The sequence below is a fragment of the Gekko japonicus genome, unplaced genomic scaffold, assembly GCF_001447785.1.
Source record: "Gekko japonicus isolate JY-2015 unplaced genomic scaffold, Gekko_japonicus_V1.1 scaffold86, whole genome shotgun sequence".
NCBI classification, from domain to species: domain Eukaryota; kingdom Metazoa; phylum Chordata; class Lepidosauria; order Squamata; family Gekkonidae; genus Gekko; species Gekko japonicus.
In genome coordinates, this window is record NW_015172005.1 from 1,771,519 (window position 1) to 1,782,578 (window position 11,060).

At 45.4% G+C, this 11,060-nt stretch overlaps 1 protein-coding gene across 1 annotated transcript in view; it reads right to left on the bottom strand.

Moving 5' to 3' along the window:
• Positions 1 to 11,060, bottom strand: part of FYB (FYN binding protein) — a 54,531-nt gene that overhangs the window by 30,238 nt on the left and 13,233 nt on the right. The window contains exons 3-7 of the mRNA XM_015420164.1: positions 8,994 to 9,040; positions 7,956 to 7,975; positions 6,303 to 6,337; positions 2,611 to 2,740; positions 1,849 to 2,005 (exon numbers count right to left, since the gene is read on the bottom strand). Of these exons, the coding sequence (XP_015275650.1) occupies positions 1,849 to 2,005; positions 2,611 to 2,740; positions 6,303 to 6,337; positions 7,956 to 7,975; positions 8,994 to 9,040 (389 nt within the window). The remainder of the gene's footprint in view (positions 1 to 1,848; positions 2,006 to 2,610; positions 2,741 to 6,302; positions 6,338 to 7,955; positions 7,976 to 8,993; positions 9,041 to 11,060) is intronic.

Genomic DNA, 11,060 nt, shown 5'->3' on the forward strand with positions numbered 1-11,060 from the left:
AGGCGTTGCAGGACATGGCTGGATGGCTTAGACTGAGTCGATTGAAATTGAATCCAATGAAGACGGAGGTCCTGTGCCTGAATCGGAGTGGTACGGGGGTAGGGATCCCACTCCCAGCCTTCGGTGGGGTGCCATTGGTGCCAGCTCCGAGGGTCAGGAGTCTGGGAGTGCGCCTGGATGCTTCCTTAACATTGGAGGCCCAGGTAGCAGCCGCTGCCAAGGCAGCCTTTTACTATCTTCGGCTGATTAGGCAGTTGGTTCCCTTCCTCAAACGCAATGATCTGGCTGCAGTGATCCATGCTATGGTCACCTCGAAGTTGGACTACTGCAATGCTCTCTACATGGGGCTGCCCTTGGTGCAACTCCGGAAGCTGCAGCTGGTGTAGAATGCGGCAGCCAGGTTGTTGATGGGCCTCCGCAGGTGGGAGCACATCCAGCCTGTGCTTAAGACTCTGCACTGGCTCCCAATAGCATTCCGGATTCGCTTCAAGGTGCTGGTTTTGACCTTTAAAGCCCTTTATGGTCAGGGACCGGCCTACCTGAGGGACCGCCTCTCCCCGTATGTTCCCCAGAGAGCACTGCGATCAGGATCCCAAAACCGCCTGGCCCTCCCTGGCCCTAAGGAGCCAGAGTGTCTCTTCTCGTATTACTGTGCACCCACTCAAGGAGGTCAGGCACATCCAGAAAAGGACTTCTATAGATAGAAGAATAAGGACCCCATTGTCTAAGATACATTAAAAACTACTTTGAGGGAGAATTCAGATTCTCAGTCAAAAAAGCTACAACACTGCATTACACAGACATATAGTACTGGAAGAGCATTTGGCAGAAGGTCTGGGTAGTTAGAGAGAACTCTCAGACAAGTCAAATAGTAAAAGGAGTTATTGCATTTTAGGGACAAGGAGAATAACTTTCTGCCAGTGAAAGAGGCTGGGAAGAGAACAGTGGTCTGTGATAAAAATGAGAAGCTCATACACCTCAGGAGTTAGTGAAAAACCTGTAATACCTTAAGAGAAAAACTAGATCTCTGAAGGGAGAAACCTAGAAGCACTAAGACAAACCTATTCTCTATATTCAAGATTCTGTGTAACAGCTGAAATATATAATAAGCAAAAACCTCTCACTGAAAAGAACTTGAAACTCATAAATTAAGCTTCAACAACACTCTTTTGTATGTTGAAAAGCCTCAATTCTGTATATATTAGAATGTTTTATCTCAGCAACCTCTATACCTTGAATCCTCATATTTATATATTCCCTGCCTGTTTAATAAAATCTTTATTCTGTTTTTGAAAGTTAATCTGCCTCAAGTGCGATTTCACAAGGGTTTTTAAACAGGACACCTCCTGTCTTTCCCTCAAGTTCCTGTACTGGGTCTAAAGCCTAAACAAATATCTGTGACAGGGTGGGACAATTTAATCTTATCAAAGAAAGAAAGAAATACATGCTACTGGAGGGCAGCTCAGTTACTGAGGGGAACTAAAATATTTTTTTGGCGGGAAAATTCTGCCTGGGTGTTGGGGAAGAAATGGGGGTCTGTCATACATAGCATCGACCAAAGGGGCAGAGCATGGACACTGAGGAGACTACCATGCAGGGGGAGGAGTCGGGCCTGCAGCAAGGTCAACGAGGCTGCAACCAGGGCCATGGCTCAGTGGCAGAGCATCTGCTTGGCATGCCAAAGGACCCGAATTCAATCCCTAGCATCTCCAGTTAAGGATCAGGTTATAGGTGATGTGAAAGGCCTGAGACCCTGGTGAACTGCTGTTAGTCTAAATAGAGAACAATGACTTAGATGGATTAGACGTGTTAACATTAATTCACGTAATTTGTCTTCTTGATACTTACAGGAGCCTCTTATTCTTCCCAGCCATTTCCCCTCTGGATTGTCTGTAATACGGATTATTTCAATGTTGTCCCCTTGTCTGAAAGTCAGTTCATTCTTCCCTCCTTTGTAGTCAGTGCAAGATCTAGCTTGGTGAAGGACTTCAATGGGACCCACTAGCTACACAAAAGAAACACAAAAGAAACATACAAGATTGACATACATTAGGAAGATGGTTAATATATCTGTGGCCAAATCATAGCTCTTGTATTACTAGCCTTGGGGAGAAAACAGACAAGATGATTTTTTAAAAAATTACTAATAGAAGCCATATTAGGACCTAATTTGGATCAGTGTCATGTAGGGGATGGTGGTGGAGGGAATTTAATTCTTCTGCCCAACATGGTTTTTCTAATCAATGGATACTGCTACTAGCTCTCAAAGGAAAAAAGACAGGCTGCCTGTCTTTTTCCTTTGAAGGCTAATAACAGTGGTGCCTATAGTGCATCTATTTTAGTTGGCAAAATTGGATGGCTGGGGAATAGTTAAACTTCCTCTTTCTCAATCTGTGTGGCAGTTTTGGACAGTTTTGACATTTTTGCACTGGTCTGGAAGCATAAAGTTCCTGAAGATCCTTTGTTGACAACAAATGGGTCATAGAGGCCAAGGCTTTCCCCCAATGTTACCTCTTAGCAACAGCACAAAGATATTAACTTTCAAACAGAGTATCTTTTAGGGGACAACATCTGTATTTCATTGCATACCATGCTGGAAAAAGACCTTACTTTGAACTTCTTCCTCACTTCCTGCTCTTTTTTCTCTTTTTCTTTTTGTTCTTTTTGTTCTTTCTTCTCTTGATCAGATTTTTTCTCTTCTAACTTCTCCCTTTTCCTTTCACGATCTTTAGATGGATGTCTGCAAAATAATTTTTAAAAGGAGGGGGGAGATGGATACATACAAAAAAGTGGACAACAGTCTAATCAGGATTAGGAGCCTAACTAAAACATTCAGTCAAAGCCAACAAAGAAAAGTTGCCAAACAAAGTTAGAGTCCAATGGCACCTTTAAGACCAACAAAGTTTATTCAAGGTGTGAGCTTTCATGTGCACGCACACTTCATCAGACAATGACCCACGTTGATCTAAAGAAAAGTTGTGTTTCACCATAAGAATCTGGTGGCTGGATCAGACCACAGGTCTATCTAGTTCATCATTCTGCCTCTAACAGATGTCCCTGGGAAAGTTACAAGCAAGGCATGATGGAACAATTCATTTCCTGTTGTTTGTCTCCCACACCTCACAATGCTGCAGCAGTCAAAACTACCAATCGACACTGTTAAGGCTAATGAATTCATTGTGACATCAGCTCTCATGAGCCAGAGCCTTCTCCGTTGCATTCAGTGGGCAGAGATGAACTCAGCTACAAACAGCAGAGGGCCAAGTAGGGAACAGTTTTTGCAAAGAGAGGTGTTGGAGAAAACATTAAGGGGCTGGGAAGCCTGGAGCCCCAAGTCCCATTTCCCAAGTTCACATTTGGTGGGTAGAGCTGGCTGGGCACTCTCCTTGCCCGGGAGAGAGAGACACACAAACCAATGCTTCTTTCTGAATTCAGTTTATTAGATTCCAAGTAGAACATTGTAAAGACACACTCCGTGTTCCCTCTAAGATGAGTTTGTGTGAGCTAGCTCACAGTTTTTTTACCCTCCAGCTCACACATTTTTGTCTTAGCTCCAGAAGGATGGCTCCAGAGCAAACTAATTTATACAATGGCCAAATAGCTCGCTCACAACTTTAATGCCAGTAGCTCACAAAGTGGAATTTTTGCTCACAAGACTCCACAGCTTAGAGGGAGCATTGCTCAAAACATATAAAGAAATATACAGTGTACACACAGATTTATAAGATTAAGGAATATATTCTGGCTACGCACCAAGGCCCAGTGTCAACACACAGTGTTGATGAGCAGCCCCAACCATTAGTAAACCAGAGGTATATATCTTCCTTGGACCTATAGCTGCTAACATACCTATTGACCTATAGCTGTGGTAAATGTGACGCAGGGCAAACTGGAACTGACCAGAACTGACCCAATGTACTGATCCAAATTCCTCCCCTTCCTTCTATCTCTGGGTTCAGGAAGCTCTCAGAAGGTCAAGGAAGCCAGGTTCTGATTCCCTATATAATTAAACTTTGACAGTGGCACCATTAAGTCCTGGAATGTATAAACATCTTCTAAGACAAGAATCAGGTACAGGGTTATTGGCACCAGAAGGCCACAGCACCAGTGGAGTCCTGTAGCCTCCTGGGAAACAGAGCCAAAGATTCAACTATAGAGATTAATTTACTATAGAGATTAAAGTAACAGGTTTAGCAGGGGACTGAGCAGCAATCCCTAATTCTGTGACAAGAGGCTAAAAAGCCCGGCTTAATAGGACAGGGGCTGCTGTGTGACACTGCAAAGCACAGATGAAAACAAGACCCAGTCAAAAGAATAAATGATCCGCTCCTAGCAGGTCTGGATCACTCCCTTCTTTTGATGAACTAGCCAAGAAGGATGACTCTGAATAGACCACACAGTAGTGGATGTGATGTATGGGGGGGCATCCACTGGTTTTTATTTTTTAAAAATTTACGCAGTCCAGCAAACACCTACCATTTAAATCCTCGTGGTTCAGGTTCCGTGCATGCATTTTAGAGTTAGTTCATTGATTGAAAAGGAACAGAAAGGGAACTGAAAGGAACGCTGGCAAAGGGAGAAAACCTCATGTTGAAATTGACCAGACCTTCTTTTTTTTTTAAAATGAAACTGACTACAAGCAGCTGAGAAGCTCTGTTTCCCATATTGCCCAACACTAGGGGATTCTCTGCTGTGTTATCAGCCACTGTGAAAAACGGAAGTCACACAATCTCATAACACAGGGGAACATGTCGAGAGAACAGAATGCATGGTAGAACCCACTGACACTGGCACTGCAAGCTGTGATCGTTGCCAACGTGGGTGTGCGTGCACATCTGTGCATCCAACCTGACATTTTCATTCTTTGCATGGGAGGAAAGGGGAGCGCGGGGGTGGTGCACATGTAGGTGGATGAGGACAAGGTCATTGCTACAGCTTTTGCCCCGAGTGTGGGGGGGGGAAGCTCCCAGTAATGTGTGAGAAAGGGGACACAAATCCCTGCTCCTGCAGCCCATTTTCTGTTTTTTCACCCGGGCCGAGGCCAGCCACCCCCAGGCAAGCAATGGAAAGCAGTGTGCTGGCTCGTGGCCGCCCTTCGTGAACCAGCCAGCTCACCAGCCCAGCCCAGCCCAGCCCAGCCGAGCCCTGCAACTGCAGCAGCAGCAGTCCAAGCCACATGCGAGAGCCGCCTTTCTCAGATTTCGCCATTCGGCTGCAGGCAGTTACATAAGCCAGGTGAGCGTGGAGCAAGCCAATACCAGGGAGGTCACCCAGGACAGAGCAGCCCAGCTCCAACTTTTGGAAGGTGGAGGGGAAAGGAAATTCAACCCCCAAATCAGCACCTTAGAGGAATGGCAGAGCTTTGGTCTCCCAAGAGAATTGTTACAAAAACATTACCCAGTCACCTTTGCGTGCAAGTGATTCCAATTTTTGTTTCTTTTCCCAGAAGGTCTTAAATAAACTCTGGTATATTCCCAGAACAGACTGGCTGCTAAGGAACTGGTGCTGCTTTCATTTTTTCCCTAGCGGCAGTCTGGAATCTAAATTTAGAGGAGCGGAAGGGAATTCGGCCCCCAAATCGGGACTGTTTGCAATAGCTGCTCCTTCTAAGTTTAACCTCCATCCTTTACTTCTTCTTCTTCTTTTTTTTTGACAAGTGGCATGAGACTAACATCAGTCTCATAATGCTAGATTAATGCCACTTGTAAAAAATTTTTTTAAACAACAGGGAAAAGTAATCAATGGAGCATGCTCACCCATTAATGGCAGAAGGCACAGAGTGGGCGAAATGACCTCAATGTGGGAGGGGACTGACCTTCCAGGGCCAGCAAAGTTGCAAGGGATGAAAATCCGAGAGAATATGTATGCTTTTGAATTAACTTTGGCTCAGAAAGCGAAGCAAGGGGGAAAAAATCAGCACAAAAACACTCTCAGAAAACCCTGGGAAACAGCGACCAGAAAGCGAACCAGGCGTTGAAGGGAAAACAGAACAGAACAGAAAAGAAAACCCAATGGACATGCACATTGAAAGTGAGAGGAAATGCAGAACAACAAAGAAAACCAAACAAACATACATGGTGAATGCGAGGGGAAACACCGCGCATAACTTTCCCTCCTCTTTTCAGGTGATTTAATCTAAGAGGCAGAAATCATGGATATGGGACGGTGCTGACTTCCCTGTGCTACATTTGGATCTCTTGTGTGCAGTCTTGTCATGATTTATCTTTCATTTCTGCGTCTCCTTAGTTTATAGTATCCTGATAATTTCATCTGCTTTATCTATTAAGTATCATGTATCATACCTCACATCTATGTCTTCATACATCTCCTCTTCACTCTGTAAGGGGGGAAAAACCCAGTGTAGATGTTCCAGTCTTATTGATGGAAAAACATTCAAATTAAACAACATTTAATTGTGACAGACCCAAAAAACGGCATTAAGGATTTAGCAGCAGAATTTCAACGAAAAGCATTAGTCGTCATTTCAATCCCAAACGATTGTTCAAACAAGTTGTTCTTTATAACCTGGTTATTCATTTTCCTAATCAAATATTTCAGATCTCATCCATTCTTATCACAGACAAATGTTTTTCCCCATTAACTACTAAATGTAGTGAAGTGGTAAGAGTGTCAGGGTAGGATGTTGTATAGACAGGTTGTAATCCCCCACTCTGCTAAGGAAGCTAGCTAGGTGATCTTGGGCCACTCATTCCCTCTCAGCCTAACCTAGGGGAGGAGGGGAGAACAATCTAAGCTGCTTTGAGCCCCCACTGGGAAGAAAGGCAGGGTACAAATGAAGTAAATAAATAGTCCAGGATGAGTCAAAACAGAGGTCCATCAGTGGCTATTTATCCACAAGGTATAGATAGGTGGCTAAAGGGGTTAAGATGCTGAACTGCAGGCTGTGGAAGGTCAGTAGTTCAGCAGTTCAAGACCTGAGTGTGCCGCATGACGGAGTGAGCTCCCGTCTCTAGTTCCAGCTCCTGCCAACCTAGCAGTTCGAAAGCAAGAAATTGCAAGTAGATAAATAGGTACCTCTTCGGTGGGAAGGTAACAGCGTTCCGTGCGCCTTCGTGTTTAGTAATGCCGGCCACATGAGCACGGAAACGTCTTCGGACAGCGCTGGCTCTTCGGCTTTGAAACGGAGATGAGCACCGCAACCCTAGAGTCGGATTCGACTAGCTTTCGAGCAGGGGAACCTTAACCTTTACTATAGGTAGGAACTCTCAGTCTGGGGCCAGTGATGCTCTGTATTCTTGGTGTGTGTGTGGGGGGGGCAACAGTGGGAGGGCTCCTAGTGTCCTGGCCCCACTGGTGGACCTCCTGATGGTACCTGGTATTTTTGGCCACTGTCTGACAGAGTGTTGGACTAGATGGGCCATTGGCCTGATCCAACATTGGCTTCCTCTTATGTTCTTATGTTCTAATCCAATTTGTAGATTTATTACTTCTGGAAGAGTAAAAAAAACTGCTTGAGCCATGGGGACAATCCTCCTTGTTACCTACCTACAATACCGTCTACATAGGGCTGCGAACTCTGAATTGGAAAATATCTGGAGATTTGGAGGGTGGAGCCTGAGAAGGGCAGGGTTTGGGGAGGGGAGGGGCTTCAATGGGGCATAATGCCATAAGGACCACCTTCAAAAATGGCCATTTCCCCCAGGTCAACTGATCTCTGTCGCCTGGAGATCAGTCGTAATCCCAGGAGATCTCCAGCCACCACCTGGAGGCTGGCAACCCTGTGTCTACACATTACAAAACCTTTTGTGTTTGACAAATAACAGCATGTTCTATCACCTGCCAAAAGCCTGAAAGAATAAAATTATATTTAACTTGGCACCTAAACGACAGGAGGTAGGCAGAGAATAAGATGCCCGAGGAGGATATTGCATAAGTAATGGGAGCATCAGAGAGAAGGATTTGAAGTTATCGTATCCTTGAAGGATAATACCTACCTCATCTGAATTTCCAGGACCTGAAGAGTCAAAAGCCAGAAAGAGATTGTTAATTTTCTTTTGCAGGAACACAGTGGTAGATAGTTTAATGTTCCTCATAATTAAAGCATGGCAAATGTGTGGTTTCTCTCTTCACTACAATGGGTCTCACCAGGGGTCATTTCGTAGAAAAAGAGCTAGGGGAACTCATTAGCAGAACTCATTAGCATATGCCACACCCCCTGACATCAGGGGCCCGGCGGTGAACCTGCAAGTCCGGCGGGAGTGCGAGGAAGCCCCGCCAAGGCCCTCCCTGGCCCCAGGCAGGCAGGGGTGGGGAGAGGCGGGGAGGAAGCAACTTACCCTCCCTCTTCTCCTGCCTCCTCCTGGCTGAATGAGGGCCGGAAGCGGGGCGGCTGAAAGCAGGGGGCGGGGCTTTGTCGTGTGCCCCACCCCCACACCTCACCCCGCGTTCCCCCCCGAAATGACCTCTGGGTCTCACATAGGACAAGTGGAGTAGATTTACCGGCAAGTCCCCCTCCCCCATTCTGAACAATCACTGATGTTCTACAATATGAAACGGCAGCAAAAAGATATGACAGCCATTCATCTTTGGATACAGCTCTCCGATTACCCAAATTGTCATTTTTAAAGCTTGTACTTTTCTGAAAGTACTAGAATGTATATCCTCAAGTGAATATATTACTATGCTGCAGTCTCCCCCCACCCCCATTTCTCTGGCCTTCAAAATAATCTGTATGGTTCTGTGTAAACTATCTACTTATTTTATACCTATTCAACTGTCACAGCTTCTAAAGAATCTTGGAAACCGTAGCTGAATAAAGTGCTGGGAATTTCCTGTTGAGGGTTCTTACCTTTTCCTTATGTATATATATGTACACACACACACAAACCTCGGGGTACAATTGATAAAAAGGTTTACATTTGTAGTGCGGATCTTCTTGATGCTTGGAATCCTTCCAGGCTATTCAAATAAACAAAGCTATACTGTGATTAATTTTCTCATTTCCAATGTGAATGAAATTCAGCTCTCCTTACCTTCAACAACATCAACATCATCATAGTTTTCTTCATTTTCTGAGTTTCTATAAAAATGAAAAGACAAACATCTTAAATTGGGGTGGGGGGGGATGCAGCTAAAAATCCCAGAATGATCTTTTGTCTAAGGGGTTGGATTCCACCAATTGTTTCCACTAATGGAAGGGAGGGGCTGTTTTTGCTGATTTCCTCCACATACAAACACGCACACTACAGATCGGTGATTTGTCTCTTGTGATGACAACCAATTTTTTTTTAATTGTAGGAACCAGAGTTTATCCACACCAGGCTGCTTTAAGGTTTGTCGGTAAAAGATAATCAGTGAAGAGACTTAACATGCTTGAAGCAACATGGATCAGATAGCCTGCCCAAAGACCTCTGCAAGCCAAGCTACAGGAGATTCCTTTTGAAAAGAAGAAGAAGAAGAGATTGGATTTATACCCCGCCCTTCACTTGGAGTCTCGGAGCGGCTTACAAACTCCTTTCCCTTCCCCTCCCCACAACAGACACCCTGTGGGGTGGGTGGGGCTGAGAGAACTCTGACACAAACTGCTCTTTTTCAAGGACAGCTGTGCCAGAGCTTGTGACTGACCCGAGGTCACATCAGCAGGTGCAAGTGGAGGAGTGGGGAATCAAACCCAGTTCTCCCAGATTAGAGTCCGCACACTTAACCACTACACCAAACTGGCTCTTACCCCTGAAGCCACACAACTTGCAGGGAGGCGTCTACCCAAGGGGTTCTCAGAGGTGGTCATCATTCCCAGCCCTGGGCCACAAAAGCATCACCTCCCAACTCTCAGAGGGTTAACTGCACTACCATTCCCCTAGCAGCTGTGATGTTTAAGGAAAGACTAAGAGGAAGATAGGAGAGCCAGTTTGGTATAGTGGTTAACTGTGCGGACTCTAATCTGGGAGAACTGGGTTTGATTCCCCACTCCTCCACTTGCAGCTGCTCCACTAGCAGTTTTGTCCTCAGACTTCCTCATCTGTGCCATCTTCGGGCCCTCTGGAGCCAGCCATAGGGCTGCCAGATCTCGGTTGGGAAATACATGGATATTTGGGGGTCGTGGAGCTTAAGGTGGGTGGAGTTTGGGGAGGGAAGTACTTCAATGGCATAGAATGCCATAGAGTACACCTTCCACATTGGCCATTTCCTCCAGGTGAACTGATCTCTGTCACCTGGAGATCAGTTGTAATAGCCAAAGATCTCCAGCCACCACCTGGAGGTCAAGCCAAAAACGGAGATACACAGTAGGAAACCAGTCTCTACAAATGTTATTGAAACAACATAAACAACCTCCTGAAAACGCTGTGAAACAATGTAACACTGGCGTTCCTGCAGGATATGCCTCCAGAGGTGTAATATTTATGTAATAAAAGGTCCACCACTGAAGGTTTACATCTGAGGAATGTCTCAAAACTGGGAAAACAATTTCTGAAGTGAAGGTTCCAAGGCTTACTTCACCCGATGGCTAGCTGCAAATGCCGCGTTCCACCCGTGCGTTCTCAAAAGCAGAACCTTTACATCAATCCTTTTCGTCTATAATTTTATTCCTGGTCTCTCAGTAAGATATGAATCTGGCTATAGCTCCTGCATGTCGAATAGATTCAAATGTAGAGATTGGTTTTCTTTGGCATTGTGACATGCTGGGCTCTTTTTGTAGAAAAAGCCCAGCAGGAACACATTAGGATAATAGGCCACACCAAACTCATTAGCATATTAGGCCACACCCTGACAGCACAGCTCATTAGCACATTAGGCCACACCCCCATGTTACCAGAAGTCTGGTCATCCAGCCACACCCACCTTTCCCTTCTTATTCTGTTTACCTTGTTTGTTGTCAAAACCCAGGACTTTTTTTGTAGCAGGAACTCCTTTGCATGTTAGGCCACACACCCCTAATGTAGCCAATCCTAATGAGTTTCTGCTATTGGGTGTGGCCTATTATGCTAATGAGTTCCTGCTGGGCGTGGCCAACTCAGGAGCCAGCCGGAACTCCGTTCCTGTGCGTTCCTGCCCAAAAATAGCCCTGGTGACATGTGCATTTACTGTGATGTTTATTGCAC